This window comes from Myotis myotis, unplaced genomic scaffold, assembly GCF_014108235.1.
Source record: "Myotis myotis isolate mMyoMyo1 unplaced genomic scaffold, mMyoMyo1.p scaffold_m19_p_12, whole genome shotgun sequence".
NCBI lineage: Eukaryota > Metazoa > Chordata > Mammalia > Chiroptera > Vespertilionidae > Myotis > Myotis myotis.
In genome coordinates, this window is record NW_023416316.1 from 27,243,607 (window position 1) to 27,260,496 (window position 16,890).

General features: G+C 46.7%; 3 protein-coding genes across 7 annotated transcripts in view; 1 reads left to right on the forward strand and 2 right to left on the reverse strand.

The window, feature by feature from the left end:
- CLTA (clathrin light chain A) overlaps positions 1-1,717 on the reverse strand; it is a 38,801-nt gene extending 37,084 nt beyond the window's left edge. For 2 of the 5 annotated variants that reach the window (XM_036330392.1, XM_036330388.1), the window contains exon 1: positions 1,366-1,717. In XM_036330392.1, coding sequence (XP_036186285.1) covers positions 1,366-1,576 — 211 coding nt within the window. In that variant the 5' untranslated portion in view covers positions 1,577-1,717. The remainder of the gene's footprint in view (positions 1-1,365) is intronic. The other 3 variants (XM_036330390.1, XM_036330389.1, XM_036330391.1) reach the window with 2 other exon arrangements.
- GNE (glucosamine (UDP-N-acetyl)-2-epimerase/N-acetylmannosamine kinase) overlaps positions 1-11,468 on the forward strand; it is an 86,836-nt gene extending 75,368 nt beyond the window's left edge. Inside the window, exon 12 of the mRNA XM_036330384.1 lies at positions 11,377-11,468. Coding sequence (XP_036186277.1) covers positions 11,377-11,453 — 77 coding nt within the window. The 3' untranslated portion in view covers positions 11,454-11,468. The remainder of the gene's footprint in view (positions 1-11,376) is intronic.
- Positions 11,469-11,630: 162 nt separating this feature from the next.
- On the reverse strand, positions 11,631-13,397 carry CCIN (calicin). The gene has a single exon (XM_036330387.1). The coding sequence runs from the start codon at positions 13,395-13,397 to the stop codon at positions 11,631-11,633; it is 1,767 nt and encodes a 588-aa protein (XP_036186280.1).
- Positions 13,398-16,890: the final 3,493 nt, after the last annotated feature.

Below are 16,890 nucleotides of genomic sequence, written 5' to 3' on the forward strand. Positions count from 1 at the left end.
AACCCAGAGACTGCAAACGAGCAGTCTCCCCACGTCCACTCCGCCCCCCCCCCCCCCGCCAAAGATTCTGCTTGGCTGGCACAGTAATTTGAGATTTCTGAGTCTGAATGCTTTTCTGAAGAGCACCATTCTAATGCGTCAAAGACTCCAACAGATAATGAGTCTCCAACACTCATTATCTCACACCAGCATGTTTCTCTCATTTACGTTAATTGCTTGGACCCTTAAAGTAACTCCCATTTGCCCCACGAGTGCCTTATTCTCCTTTAATAAGAATTTTTAAAAAGTAAATGCAAGCCCTGACCACGTAGCTCAGTTGGTTAGAGCGTCCTCCTGATATACCAAGGTTGCAGGTTCGATCCCTGCTCAGGACACATACAAGAATCAACCAATGAACGCATAAATGGAACAACAATCCATGTTTCTCTCTCTAAAACCAATCAATAAAAAAGTAAATGAAAAGCCACGTCTCACTTCCAGCTAATTTCCTCCTTCCCTATATGATTGAAAAGATTTCTGCCCCTCATCCTTTCCTCCCACCATGACAATCCGAAACATCACACACAGATAAGGCATTAAATTAAAAGGTCAAATTGGCATACCGCTTTTTGCTTGATTTTTTTTTTTCCTTGAGCTTGGCTGGGGAAAGGCCACACATCACTCTCTATCCGCCTCCTTCTCATCTTTCGTTCTGCTTAGGCAACACTGCCTATCAAAGCCATGTCCAGCGCAAGCAGAGCTCCTGCAGTCCTACCGTAATACGTTCGAAAAATGGCAAAACTCTCACCCCTCCTTGGCCGGCTTCTTTCTCCAAGGCTAGACCATCTTTCCTGAGTTTCCTGTTCACTCCTTTTTCCTCCTCATAACCCAACATTCTGTACACCGTCCGTGCTTAAGCGCATCACTGCCATTTTTGTCTGTGTGTGTCTGAAACAATACTGTTTTCTTCCTGCCCTCCTTTCCTATTAACTGGTCCCGTGCTGGGCTCGGACTGGCCTGCAAGTCGGCCAAACTGCGCCAATGCGGCGGTGCTTCCGAGGCCGGGCTCCCAGCAGAGCCAAGTGCTCAATGAACAGTCCCGGAACGGAACGAGCTCCTTCGGGCTCCTCGGCGTGACTGTCACCCTATTTGCTCTGCTTTGCTTCCTTCCTCAGCCCGCGCCCAGGAGCGCTCCCACACACCCACAGGTCGGCGTAAGCGTCCCGAGCCTAGGTTTCTTGCATGACTGGGCCGGGGTCTCGTTTCCTCTCTGCCACTCCTCAGCCTCCCGGTTCCGCAAAGAACAAGTTACACGGAGCTCTCAGATCCACTGAGGGCCGAGCTTCCAGACCAGTCCTCCCGCCCCAGACGCGCCCGCACTCTCACCCGGACTCCCCGGCGGCTCGCCGTGCGGCTGGGGCCCAGGGGCGCCGCCGTCGAGGATGGCGAAGGCCTCGTCGTTCTCGATGCCCGCAATCTCGCTCTCCTGCTGCGCCAAGAAGGCCGCGGCCGGGTCTTCTTCGCCGGCCACCCCGTTCCCCAGAGCGGGGCCGCCGGGAGTGCCGGCAGGGGCGCCGAACGGATCAAGTTCAGCCATGGCGGGCAGTTCAACGGCACAGACACCGACGCTGAGAGACACACCGACAAACCCACCGACACCGCGCCCGGCAGCAGCCTCTGTGGCGGCGACTACGCTCGGAGGACAAGCTGGAGGAGTGAGAAGGCGGAAGCGGAAATCCTTCCCCCATATCCGGTTGGTCTAGACGAGGTTGGCGAGCCGAAAAGGTAACAACCAATCAAAGGACGGCAATCGCTCACGAGCTACCCAATCAGCAGAAGGAGGGGCGGGCCCCCGAGGAAAACTCGTGACTTGAGTTGCTCCGGGGAGGGGCGTGGGGCGTGAGAGCGATCAGCCCCGTGGGCTCGAGAAAGGCGGAAGTAGCGCTTGACTTAAAGCAGCCATTGAGGCTTCACCGGCCTGGTGCCGACACCTCGGAGGGGACGCTGGTGCTGAACCCGGCGTGAGGTGAAGTCAGGATGGCGATGATACCAGACAGAACCTTCTGGAGCTGTTACATTCTGTAGCGATCACCCGGTTCATAGGAAACTGAGGCCTCTGTGTGGGAAGGGAGGCAGTGGTCCTGGCTCCTCCGTAATGGCACTAGCCACAACGCTTATATGTACACACCTTTCCCAGCGACGGACTTGTTTTTGAAGTTCCGTCCGTGTTTTAAACCAGGGACATGTTTATAACCTGGTTAATCTTGTCTACGCCATAGGAACGATATAGAGGGGTTCCAGTTTGTCAGGCCCATGTAGAGGAGGGAAGCTCATGCAGCAGCCTGCACTCCTCTACCACCACCCCAGAGGGGAAGAATCGAACACCAACAGAGGCCAAAGATGTCTCCGGAAGTAGTCAGCAAGGGACAAGAAGCTGGTTTTTAAAAATATACATGCGTTTTTTTGTTTTTATTTAAAGGTAACAAAGCTATTATACACCGAGAAGCTAAATTACAGAGACTAGTCACGTGCCTCGCCTTAGGAAACCTGTGAGAGGTGAGATGGAGGGGAGGAGAGGCAGGGGGTGGTGCTGTGCTCTGGGAAGCGATTTGGCTCAATAATGGAAGAATCAGGTAAAGTACATGCATTCACTAGTATGTAGTTGAAGAAAGTGTGGTGTAGTCAAATCATGGAGGGCTTGAGTGCCCAGGTGAGGATTATTCCTGAATTGCAGAGCCTTCTAGGAGCCTTTGCAGGACTTGAAACAGGCAATGACTTGGTGAGAACCTTGTTCTGGAGCAGTGGTTCTCAACCTTGGCTGCACATTAGAATCACCTGGGAATCTTTTTAAAATCCTCATTTCTGGGCCTCATCCTCCGGAAATTCTGTTTCTTTGTTATGGGGTGGGGCCACAACATTAGTAACAAAGAAACAGAATTTCCAGAGGGTGAGGCCCAGAAATGAGGATTTTAAAAAGTTTCCCTGGTGATTCTAATGTGCAGTCAAGGTTGAGAACCACTGTTCTGGAGGAATCTCCTGGCCGTGAAAGAAGGCTCTGACTGTAGGAAGGGAAGTTAGGAAAGACACAGCTGCCATCATTCCGGAGGGAGATGGGGGAGGGGGGACAAGGATAATATTCTAGGGCAGGGAGCATCGGGCTCAGGTGGAAGGTAATGTACACAGTGCTTGGTAAGTGAGAGCACTTAGGAGGCAGAGGAGAGTTACAGATAACATTTACAGCTTGGAAACCCCTGGACAGAAATAGCCACAACAGAAAAAGCCAGATGAGTAGATGGAGCAGGAGATGAGAGAAAGGAAGAATTCAGTGTGGACATATTGAACCCAGGGACCTGTGGGATAGTCAGGAGACATTCAACAGGCGATTGGAAATCTAAGTCTGAAGTTGAGGAGAGAGGAGGTTTTAATGCCACCAATGGTGGGCAAAGTTGTTTAGGGCCGACTCTTCTGCTGAAAACAACTAGAAGAGCTGGGGGGGGAAGGTTTTTAAAATCTCTCTGAAGGCATCAGGGGATGAACAAAGCAGTGAGGAATTATGGGCCCAAGTTCCAGGAGAGGAGGAAGCCAAGAACAGTGAGCCTACCATTTGGAGCCACTTTTCCTCTCAAGGTGATTGCTATTTCTAAAAGCAGAATCTGAACCCTAGTGGGTTTAACTCAGTGGAGGGAGCGCCCGCCTGGGTATGAAGGGTCCCGGGTTCAATTCTGCCCAAGGGCACATGCCTGGGTTGCAGGCTCAATCCCCAGTGTGGGGTGTGCAGGAGGCAGCTAATCAATGATTCTCTCTCATCATTGATGTTTCTATTTTTCTCTCCCTCTCCCTTCCTCTCTGAAATCAATCAATCAATCAATCAATAAAATAAAAAGCAGAATCTGAGAAGCTGAGTAGATAATTCAATAAACAAGGCTGGGGAGAAAATAGTTGACCTACCAAGGAGGAGCCCTGATAAATATACAGGCTTTTTGTTGGAACCCTGAAGGCTACTGCACACTAGGAATAAAGGTGAAAACAGACTAAAGCCCAACTTTAAGTGATACAGATCCTTGATTGAATTAAAGTGATTCAGGCTTTCTAGTGCCCTTAGCCTAGCACTGCCTGCCAAAAGCAAAGGTTAAATTCTCTCTGATAGGAAAAAATGTCATGCAAAAAATAACCAAGCATGTAAAGACAAAACATACTCAGAAACATTCTCAGGGATAGACATATAGTAGGAAGCCCAGGGGATTCAGATAATGGAGTTACCAGGCCTAGACCTTAAAATCGCTATGATTAATGAGTTCAATTAAAAGCAAATGAGGATTTCAGCAGCTTGAAAATTTGAGAACTAAAATTTACAGTAGCTAATATTAAAAATTCAATGGATAAATTTTAATAATGGATTAGACATAGCTGAAAAGAGAATTAGTGAACCAGGAGGTAGAGCAGAAAAATATCCAGGTTGAAACACAGAATCAAAAGGCTGAATAAAACACAGAAAAGAGCATTTAAAAAAACACATATGGGCCCTAACCGGTTTGGCTCAGTGGATAGAGCATCGGCATGCGGACTCAAGGGTCCCAGGTTCGATTCTGGTCAAGGGCATATATGTACCTTGGTTGCAGGCATATCCCCAGTAGGGAGTGTGCAGGAGGCAGCTGATCAATGTTTCTCTCGCATCGATGTTTCTAACTCTCTATCCCTCTCTCTTCCTCACTGTAAAAATTCAATAAAATATATTTAAAAAAACACAACACATATGGGATATGAAGAATATGATTTATAAACATATAATTTTAGCTAGGAGAGGAGAAAAAGAATGAAGCAATGTTAAGAGAGAAAATAGCTAAAAATATCCCAAAATTGATGAAATAAATCAAGCTTAATATCTAAGAATCACCATAAATTCCAAGCAATATAAAACATACCCTCCCTAGTGAATATTTAAGAAATCTGTGTCTCTTGTGCACTTTTAAATTGGCATCTAAATTTTTTCATAATAATTAGTTGCCAGGGATATAATTTCTAATATATTGTAAATATTAATCCTTTTAAATAAAATTGTTTCATTGCTCTTTTCAATGTATCCAGTGGCTTCAAAAACAGTGATTTGATACTATCCATTTAAAAAATACATGACAGCTGTTCATTAACCTTAAGAAATTTGAGATTCACTTTTGCTCCATGGACATATACTACCATTCCAATACTTGCCCCCTAAGTTCTATCCTATTAGAATTTTGTGCTTGAAAGACTTATTGATCGTTATAATACAGTAGCATCAATAAAAATCACTGATATAAAATCCATGGGGAGAATGTGTATATTTCTAGGGCTGAAATTCATGAATTTCAAAAGCAATTCTGTTGGGATTTATACTAGTATATAACCTTTTGAAATAACCAAGTACTGTCAATTATAATTTGCAGAATGCTATAATTAAAATGTTTATTTCAGTATGTGGAAAAAAAGACATCAATTTATACTTCTTTGTTACAAAAATATGTAACATAAATATAATTGACTTTTAAAAAATACCCCATGATCGTAAGATTCTGAATGTTAAAATTTTGTTTTGGATTGACATCATTGTAATTATTAACAGTATAAGCAACAAAAATACACCCAAACACTTTGTAATTATTAAATATAACAGGTAAAATTTGCCCTAACTGGTTTGGCTCAGTGGATAGAGCATCAGCCTGCAGACTCAAGGGTCCCAGATTTGATTCCTGTCAAGGGCATGTACCTTGGTTGCAGGCACATCCCCAGTGGGATAAAATAAAATATATTAAAGGGGAAAAAAAAGAACATGTATCCACAATTCTAAAAAAAAAAAAAAAAAAAAAAAAAAAAAAAAAAAAAAGTAAAATTTTATTAGAAATTCCTGTCTTAATGAGATAGGCTTGTATTATCTGTTGCTGTATAATAAATTATCTTGAACTTCGCATCTTAAAGTAACAGACATTTATTATTTCACACAGTTTCTGAAAGTCAGGAATCTGGAAGGGCTTAACTGGATGTTCCTCACTGTGGTTTTGATGTGCATTTCACTGATGACTAATGATATGGAGCATCTTTTTATAGGATTTTTGGTCATGTGTGTCTTGTCTCAGATCCTTTTTTTTAATTGTGGGGGGTTTTATTTTGCCTTTTATTGTTGAGTTGTAAGAGTTCTTTATATATTCTAATACAAGTACCTTGTCAGAAATGTGGTTTTCAAATATTTTCTCAATTTGTGTCATTTCACTTTAATAGTGTCCTTTGAAGAACAAAAGTTTTAAATTTGAATGATGGTTACTTATGTTTTTGGAATAATGTCTAAGGAACTATTGCCTATTTGAAATCATAAAGACTTACACCCGTGTGAGACAGATAAAAGTTTTCTAAAAATTCAAAATCAGAAATAAAAATGGGATCACTGAAAATTTTAAAGACATTATAAAGATCATAAGAGAATATATGTTAATGACTTTGAACATTTTATTTTATTTTTTTTCTTTTTAAAATATATTTTGTTGATTTTTTTACAGAGAGGAAGGGAGAAAGATAGAGGGCCAGAAACATCGATGAGAGAGAAACATCGATCAGCTGCCTCCTGCACACCCACCACTGGGGATGTGCCCACAACCAAGGTACATGCCCTTGACTGGAATCGAACCGGGGACCCTTGAGTCCACAGGCTGACACTCTATCCACCGAGCCAAACCGGTTAGGGCAACTTTGAACATTTTAATGAAACAGAGAAATTCCTAGAAAAATACAACTTAAAAATAACAGGAGACATAGAATTGAAAATTCCTAAGAGTAGTAAAAACAATTTAATAAATTAAAATCTTCCTACAGCCCTTGCTGATGTGGCTCAGTTGGTTGAAGTGTTGTCCGGTACACCAAAAGGTGGTTTGATTCCTGGTCAGGGCACATACCCACATTGTGGGTTCGATTCCTGGTCGAGATGCCTGCCGGAGGCAACCAATCAATGTTTTTCTTTCACATCAATGTCTTTCTCCCTCCCTCCCTCCCTCTCCCTCTCTGAAATCAATTAAAAACAAAAACAAAACACCTTCCCACACACCCACAAAACCCTCCATTTGGTTTCATTAATGAAAATTCCAGTCTTTACAGATTCTTCCATAGAATGTTAAAAAGGATACACTCCTCAACTCATTTTATGGGAAGCATAATCTTGTCATAAAACTTAACAAAAACAATAAGAGAAAGGAAAATTATTGGCAAACTTATTTATGAAAAAGGTTATAAAACCCTGAGTGGGAGTGGAATGGAGTAAGCACATTCCTCCTGGTCTTTCCCAGTGCATGCAGCAGTAAAACCTAGCCAGAATGCAGGAAGCAGAAGCTGTTTGAGAACTTTGAAAAGTACATAATGGCAGGTGAATTGGGGAAGAACCCCAAAATATGAAGCACTGAACTGGTAATGAGTTCACCATTTTTTTATCCTCCTGCCACTTGGCCTCAGCCATGGGCAAGGTTATGAAAGCACATGGCAGAGTGGGCTAAGTAAAGCTCTAGCTTTCTGGCTGGAGAACTAAGAAGAGGAACCCCAGGGAACTGAATAAATAGTATAAGGGAGATCATAGAATAAATAACATAATGTTATTTATAAACTCCTTTCGAACTTTACACCTTCACAACTTTAGGTTGATCTGGTCTTCATCAGCATATAAAAGACTTGGAGAACTGAATTTACTGTCACCCAGGTCCCAGACTAGCCACTGGGTGGCGCACGATGGGACAGGTCAGAACCCCATTGCAAAGTCTTTGAAAAGTGAAATGAAATTCTAACCACAGCTCACAAAAAGTCAGTTGGAACTAATGGCCTGAACCTAACTAGGTCAGTTGCATACTAATACAAAAATATCAACATTCTTCATAGGATTTAAACAAAGACCCAAAGTCTCATGTCATAATGTTCAAAATGTTTAAGATGCAATCTAGAATTACTTGGCATATGAATAACCATATAAGGAAAATTTCCACTCATAAATAAAAAGACAACACATGTCAATACCAAGATGACTCATACTGTATATTGCAATTATCTGACAAAGACTTTAAAGCAGCCATTATTAAAAATGCTCTAACAAATAATTGCAAACACTCTTGGAACAAATGGAAAACTAGAAAGTTCCAGCAAAGAAATGGGAAATATGTTTTATGGAAATGTTAGAACTAGAAAATAAATAAATAAATAAATAATAACTGGATAGACCCCCCCCAGGAAAATGGAGATGTCAGCTAAGCCTGGAGGGCTGGGGACTGGGGCAGCTGGGAGGAAGAGGAAGGGGGGGGGGGGAGCAGGGGAGAAGAAAGAAAAGGAGGAGAAAAGAAAAAGTGGGAAAACAAATAATAAAATAGAAGACTTGCCGAAACCGGTTTGGCTCAGTGGATGGAGCGTCGGCCTGCGGACTGAAGGGTCCCGGGTTCGATTCTGGTCAAGGGCATGTGCCTGGGTTGCAGGCACGTCCCCAGTGGGGAGTGTGCAGGGGGCAGCTGATCGATGTTTCTCTCTCATCGATGTTTCTGTCTCTCTGTCTCTCTCCCTTCCTCTCTGTGAAAAGTCAGTGAAATATATTTAAAAAAATAAAATAAAATAAAATAAATAAAATAGAAGACTTAAAATCCAAATATATCAATAATTGCATTAAATGTAACTGTTTTAAACATACCAATAAAAAAAATAGAGGTAGTTACAATGAATAACAAAACATGAAACAATTATATTCTGCCTACAAGAAACTCATTTTAAATGTAATGCTATAGATAGGGTAAAAGTAAAAGAATGGAAACATTAATACCAGACAAAGTAGATTCAAAGCAAGGAAAATTATAAGGGATAAAGGCATATATTACATGATAATTAAACAATCAATTCACCAAGAAAACATTACAATTCTAAATATATATGTAAGTAACAACAATGACCTCAAAATACACGAAGCAAAAAGTGACAGCACTTGAGAGAAACACACAAATTCACAATTATAGTTGGGGACTTTACCTCTCCTATGACAAAAATCTATAGAACTAGCCCTGGCCGGGCAGCTCAATGAGTTGGAAGAAAAGGAGGAAGGAAGGACTACATTGGTTAATATATCAAATTATAATTCCCCTCTGCTAAAGATTTATTTTAGCAAGCACCCCAGTGATTCTGCTGCAGGTGGTCATGGTCAATACTATCTGGTACAGCAAGGAAAAGAAATAATACTGAGAAAAGGACAAAAAGGACAGTGTCATCATTAGGCAATCTGGTGGCATGGTGAGAACAGAAGCCAGCCTGAGTGGGTTAGAGGCAGATCTGGAGCCAGAGAGCATAGACAACCTTTGGGAAGCTCAACTGAGGGAAGAGATGGGCAAATAGTAAAAGGAAGACCTCAGAGCTGAAGTGGCTTTGTTGTCAAGATCAGAGAAACGAGAATATTTATGGGATGGAGAGAAGAGAAGAAATCAGGAAGGGGATGTAGAGAGGGAATTGAGGAGCCTGAGAAGTTGTTAGGGGACAGAATGAGGAGACAGGAGGGATCAACATCAAATTGTGGAAGGGCACCTCTTCCTCTGAGGCACAGAAAAGAAGCCAAAGCTCTGGAGAGACTTGTGGTGGACGTGGGACTGTTTATGGAGTCCAGGTCATCAGAACTCTCTGGAGCTCTGCTGGCAGGATGAGAGAGAAGTGGCTGAGAAAGAAGAGAGGGAAGCCGTGAGGCCCCAGGACACCAGAGAGGGTTGGAGAATCAGCTGTGGGGAATGGCATCCAGTCAGTAAGAGGTGACTCCGTGGTCAGCTAAGCAGAGTGGGCTGGGGGCTGGGGCAGCTGGGCTTAGTTGCATGGATCTATAAGACCCCGTTCCTCTAGCTGGGGGGATGCAGTGAGGCGAGCAGAGGTGGGGGCTTCCCAGGATTGGGGAACGGAGAAGTATGGGACAAGTTCCAGGGGAGAGGGGGTCAGCAGTGAAGTCCTAGGTTCTGGCCTAGAAAGAGGACACACTGTGTGTGTGTGTGTGAGTGTGAATTGAGTGGCTAAGTAAATTCATAAATGAATGAGGTGAATGGATGAAAGAGGACTGTATATGGCGTTCAAGGACTTGGTCAGTTTCTTCTAAATTGTTGAGGATTATATGTAAGTACATAAATGAATGAAAGGGAAACAGAGGTAGTTAGAATTGAAGGAAGCTCACCAAAGCTTTGAGGTAGGAAGTTTCAGAAAGCATTTTATGGAACCTAACTTAATATAAGGGCCAAGAACCTGGACCCTTGCCTCACTCCTTTACAGAAGCAGGAAGCAGACCGACAAATCTCAGAGGGAAGGTGGCGAAGGGTGGGTGGGTGAGGAAAGATTAACCAAAGAACTCATATGCATATACGCATAACTTATGGACACAGACAATAGTGTGGTAAAGGCCTGGTGGGGGCAGAAGTGTGGTGGAGGGGGTCAATGGGGGGAAAGAGGGGACTGTAATACTTTCAACAATAAAGGTAATTTTTTAAAAGTCCTCCTGTAGCACTTTTTAATATATGCCAGGGACTGTCCTAAGCGTTTTGCATGTTGTAACTCATTTAAACTTCACATCATCCTGTGAAGCCAGCACTCTTATTATCTGCCTTATACAGATAAGGAAACTAAGGCAGAGAGGTGTTAAGTAACTTGCCCAGGATTACCCAGTAAGTGATGGAACTGGTATTTGAACTAGCCCATCTGTACCCAGCGACCGTAACCAACCACTATACCATCCTGTCTCTCTTAGCCTGTCATTTTGCCTCATCCCCAAGCTTTTCTCCAATAGATATTTTCTCTCTTCACCCTTTACTGACCTCTCTTCCGAGTCCCTCAGACCGCATATTTCTGGAGAAAGTTTTCAATGAACCTTGCTTACTGTAAATAATTGTAAGAACTTTCCCTCAAATGATACCCAGACATACCATAACTTCATAGTAAAATACCCCCCCCCCATCTTCTACACTTCATCTTCCACCCCCAACCCATTGGCTATGCCCCATCCCTGAGCCAGGCCCATATCACCTTCTTCCTCCCCAGCCCAGGGGGCTATTCTCCCTGACCTGGGATTGGACCTCCCCTGCCTTCCTGGGAAGACTCTAGGGAAGTGAGTGTTGGAGGAATCTAAGACCTTCCAACTAAACAAATGCTTTACCTATCAGTCTATCACAGCGGCCGCCAACCTTTCGGACCTCATGGACCACCAGTGGTTCGCAGACCACCGGTTGGCGACCGCTGGTCTAGCAGATGCCTGCAACTTGACTACAGGGTTATAGAACAGGGGGCTTTCTGGATATCATCTTGGCCAGTTCCCAGGAGATGTCTCAATCTCACCCACTAGCCTCAGGTTGGAAACCTCCAGTGACAAAGTGACCCTGAATTTCCACCCACTAGGAGCCAGTGCCCAGGACATGCCTCCATGCTACCCACCAGGGACTCCTTCTCAGCCTCAGCTTGGATCCCTCCAGTGACAGAGTGGTCCTGAATTTCTACCCCCTGGGAGCAGCCCTAACCCAGAATCTCCACCTTCAGGATGAACACAGACTGGAACACAAAGAAGGAACCAACAGGCCATCTTCCTTTCTTTCCCTCTCTCATTAAATTGCGAATAATAATGCATTTACTTATTCTCCCACTTAAAAAGTGGTTTAAATCCTTTGAAGAATCTTGCAAGGTAGCTTGGCTAGACAGCAGGCAGGACAGTCCAGTGCCTCTGGTGGGGGGGCCACGATCTTCCACTCGCCTGTCTTTTGGTCCAGCAAGTAGGCATTTGGATTGATGGTGTAGTCCTTCGTCTGGACATCGCTGGCTGTGGTGATGCCTCCACAGACAAAGACTTTGCTGTCTCCAATGGAGCAGATAGCATGGGACACATCCAAGGGACAGCAGTTTGGCAAGAGAGGCACTGTGGTGGTCGTCTTGTTGGCCTTTATCTTCTGCAGGTTGATTTCCACACTCTGCCGGTGGCTGTGCACACAGAGGTTGTTGTCTTGATCAAAAGAGAGCAGGGGCCGGTGGTTGAACTCAATGGGGAAGGTGATACACTGGACTACGTCCCCAGTGTTGGTGTCAAAGCAGTCCACCACCCCGACCCGAGAAATGTAGCCCTTGACCAAGCACCGCCCAGTGACAATGTACAGGTTCCGGTCACCCTTGGTGATCACGGCTGTCCCATCCATCGGAATGCTCATCTTTCCTGCCAGGTACCAGGCCTCCTTGCGCTCATCATAGCGATAGATGTTAGAGACATACCGCCTTGGGGCAATGCTTCCACCCACTGAGTACACTGTCCCCCCGCAAGTCACCATGGTGTGGAAAACAAGCCCAATTGGGAGGTCAGGCAACTTGGTCCAGGAGTTGTCATCCATGTCATACCGCCAAGCTGTCTTCAGACCTGAAATCTGCTCAGTGGTGCCACCAGAGATGTAGATGTAGCGACCAGCAGAGGTGGCGCTAAGTGCTGCTGCCCGGTAGGGCATCTCTGAGAGCTTCAACCACAGGTTCTCCTGTATGATATAGGCAAATACTCCATCATTGAACTTGCCCTGGGCCTTTTGGCCTCCTAGGATGACCACCGAATCAAGCAGGGCCCCTTTCCGCTGGTAGCTCAACAGGCTGCATGGCTTCTCCTGCTTGCGGTCCACGAGGACACTCTCAATCATGGTTGCGTGAGCTGAGCTGTTCTCCATTCCCATCAATTTGTTGCAGGCGAATGTCAGTGTCTTGTTGGAGACGGCATTAAGATTGATGTACATGAAGAACTTCTTGAAATACTTCTCCCGCTCATCCTTTCGAAAGTACACCCAATTGATGAGCGCGCTGAGAGCCTGGTCCTCATTGAGCACGTGCAAGTTTTCATCTCGAAGCAGGCGGCCAAAGATGACGGGTGGACAGCGCATGAATTGCATGGAGCCCTCAGGACTAACCCAGTAGTGGAAGTTGTCACGAATGCCGGAGTAGGCCAAGTCTGATACCTCTTTGAGCTCAAACAACTCGGCCAAGAAGAGGTAGTGCAAGCAGTTGGCACGACGGATGGACTTAATCAGAAAGTCACTGCAGTGGATTCGAAGGCGTGGCGTGTTGAAATACTGGGCCCCACGAAGGAGTTCCTCCACATTCTGCTCTGAGATCACCACCTTGCCACTGTAGAAGTAGTCCAGGAGCTGCTCCACTGTGGTTGGACTCAGGTAGTTGGGGTCAATGGTGATGAAGAGCTCATTGGTGGTCTTCATGTCGTTGCTGGAGATGAGGCTCTTCACGAGTGGAGAGACGGCAGCCAGCACATTTTGATGTGCAAAGAAGACGTGGTGATCCACAGTGAGGGCCATGTCCCAGTACTCTTTCCGTTTCCTCTGTTTGTTCAGGTTCTGCAGCACAAAGCTGTTGTAGTTTTTCTCAGTGAATTCCAATTTCATGGTGCTTTCTTGCTGTCTGAGGCAGAAGAGCAGCAGCAGGTACTGGAGAACAGACTTTCTCAGGCCTTTGGGATTCAAATTGATGGTTGTTTGTGGAGCAGTTGATCAGGGAGGAGTGGGTGTGGGAGAGAGGATGATGTCATAGAGTGGATGAGGTCATCACAATGCAGGTCCCCTCTGAGGCCTTTCTGCCAAGACCAAATACCCTATTAGGACCTAGTGCCGAGGGCCCAGTGCTCAGAAGGAAACCAGGATTGCAACTCCTACCTGGGACCTTCAAACCTCAATTTAAGGCTGCTTCTGGAATGTCAGAGCCACTTTGGATGGGGGTGGTGTAGGGAGGGATAAGGGAAGGCGGGGGAAGGAAAAGGATTATTAGATCGTCTAGAGCAGTGGTTCTCAACCTTCCTAATGCCACGACCCTTAAATACAGTTCCTCATGTTGTGATGACCCCCAACCATAACATTATTTTCGTTGCTACTTCATAACTGTAATTTTGCTACTGTTATGAATCGTCATGTAAATATCTGATATGCAGGATGTATTTAGGTGACCCCTGTGAAAGGGTCGTTTGACCCCCAAAGGGCGTCGCGACCCACAGGTTGAGAACCGCTGGTCTAGAAGAATCCTCCCAGTGTACAGGAGGGAAACAGACCTAGAGAAGAGAGGGGACTTGCCCAAGATTAATAGCGAGCTGGGAGCAGAGCAGGACCCAGAACCCATCCTCTGTAACTTAGGACTTTTTCCACTCTCCCAGGCGTCTCCTAACTACTCAGCTCTCCCCGTCTCTGGTTCTTAGGCCTTGAAGTGTCTTTCTTGGGCAAGACTCCTGGGCATCAGAGAAGAAAAGCTCTGACGTTTGTGGCGGGAGATGCCATTCCTTAAAATAGAGGAAGAGATGGAGGCCACTCCCTGATGCAGGAGTTGGCGGGGTACTGGGGGATGGGAGGGCCTCCGAAGCCCTGATTATTTCAGTTCCACAGCAAACGGGGACATTCACCCCACATTTCCCAGTCTCTAGTTGTAAACTGTTGGCGTCTGTCATGGGTCAGCTCTCTCCAAGTTGCCCATTCATGTGAGATGGGAATAATAGTACCTGCTTCAGAGTATTGAGTTAACATGAGAAACTCGTTTAAATGAGAATGTTAAGCACGGTGTTTGGCTTGTAGAAAACGTTCAATAAATGCTAGCCGTCATTATTTTATTACTATTACATTAGTCCAGCCAAGCAGGGCATTCCTGGCTCCTTCCTGCATGGATACTGTCGGGAAGTCTGGAATGTGCCAGCCCTTAGGGCGCTCCTGAGCCGCCTGTGGCCACACGGTGGGGCTGGAGGGTCATCTCCCGCCTGTGCGGGACCCAGTGGGTGGACACTACAGGCTCTCAGTTACCCGAGCGCGCCACCCCGCTGCACCCCTCTCCGGGGTGCGAAGACCGGTGGGGGTTCCCCTCTTCCGCTGGGCTGCCAGGCGCCTGCGTCCCCCAGGACAGAGGAGCAGGGCTGGTCCGTCTGCTCCGACCCCGGAATGGAAATGCCTGGCCTCTTAGGCTCACCACACACAGACCTGTGTCCAGGTTACCGATGGGGCACCGAGCGCAGACAGGGTGTGCGGGACCGCGAGGCCTGAGAGGAGCCGTCTCAGGTCGAGGCGTCCGCCCTCGACACCCCGCCCGGCGCGCGTGTTGAGCTGGGAACCCCCAAGGGCTGGTCCGGCGGGGCCCTCAGAAGGTTCGGCTGACATGGATCCCTCCTTGGGATAGACGCTGCGGGCACTCCGGGAGCCCCACGCCGGCCCGGAGGCGGGGTGCCCACCTGGTCGAGTCCGCGAGCAGCCTTGCGGATGGCGCGGAGAGGACCTGGGCTCGCCCCCGCCTCGGGTCTCCTCCAACCTGGGCGCGGAGCCCCACTCCTGGCCCTCCGCGCGCCCTTAGCGCCCCCACTGGGAAAACTCAGCGTCGCCTGGAGCCTGGGGGCGTGAGCCGGTCAGCGCTTCCTTTCCCCGGCGGAGTCAAATTCTCATTATTCGCGGGCTCTCCCGCATCCTTCCATTCCAGACCTGGCCTTTCCTTCATCTTGGCATTTGATACTTTGCAAATTACTGAAAAGGACCTACCTTTTCATGCCGAATGCGTTCACCTTGATCCCTGGCGGGGACAGAGCATGCAGTCTCCTGAGATACCTGTCGGCACAAGGCTAGGCGCTTGTGTTTTCCGACAGGAAGGCAGCCGAGACTTCAGCCCCTCCACAGAGCGGCCTTAGATGAGCTCCACCTGGCTCCGTTCTCCCCCCCCCCCCCCCCCCTAAGCATTGCTGAGCTCTGATTGTTTCTCCAGCCCTGATCTCGCAAGACTTGGGCAGAGGGTGAGGCCTCTTGGTGTTAATGCCAAACACCTTCTCACTCCCCTTGGCCTCCAGGCCTGCCCTTCGGAGAGGGTGGCAGACCTCACCTGCTGGGGCATTTGTACCCAAGAGTAGGAGCTGGGAGGGGAGGGTCCTACTGCTTCTCCCGCTGCTTTGCCCCCCCCTCCATACCCTGCAGCCTTGGGGCCATTTTGGTGGAGGTGGTTGTACCCCTTTGCTTTTATTTCAGGCCCCCTGAACACCAGGGTGGGCAGGTCTCCCATCAAATGCTTCCATCCATTTAAGAAAGCCGGGCCTAGGAACGTGTCATGGAGACCTTTTTCCATGTTCCAGACGTTGTACAGCTGGACAAACTGGGGCCCAGAGAGGATGAGGACCTTGATCAACTCAGACTGCTCAGCGCTCGGCTTGGAGCCAGAGTTCCTGACTCCTTCTGCTGCCCTCTGGTTACAATGGAGACCTGGAATCTGGCTTCTCGTCTGCTTTTATTGAACTTGTGGGAGTTGTCATCTTTAAGAAATCCAATAAAAGGCATGCGATTACTGCCCATCTGCTCAGTCAGCTTTTTTGTCTGGGTTTTCTTCACTCTGGGAAGCTCCTCTGGTCAGCTTTTTCCTTACTCCAGCCAGCTGAGGACGGGCCTAAAGGGGCTGGCTGCGTGCCAGCGTCCACGCCTGGTTATAGATGTGTACGTACTGGGTGGAGGGTGTTTCTTAGGAAGTTCACTAACTGGTCAGTGAATCCGTTGCTCATGGTGGTTGCCTAGAGGTGGCCTGAAAAGGACCTCAGCCCAGGGCCTTCCATCCTTCCTTGGCTTCCTGCCCAGCTCAGCATTTTCTGTTCATGACGACTCCCTAGAGGAGGGGACCCTAATATTTTAACTTTCTGGGACCATCAGTTGATATATCAATTTGTTGGGAAGCCCTGAAGAAAATGAGGTGCATGTTTTAAAGATACACAGACCTGACCTGGAAATAGAAAACTCAGGAACCGTCTTTCAGTATCTCTACCTCTTTTGTACTTTTAACAACTGGCTTTTTCACTTCTTTATTCCGTATTTTCCAACTCATAATTTGGCTTGCATATAACTTTAGCTTGCCATGGCCCTAATTCAAACTCATGGCATCCTT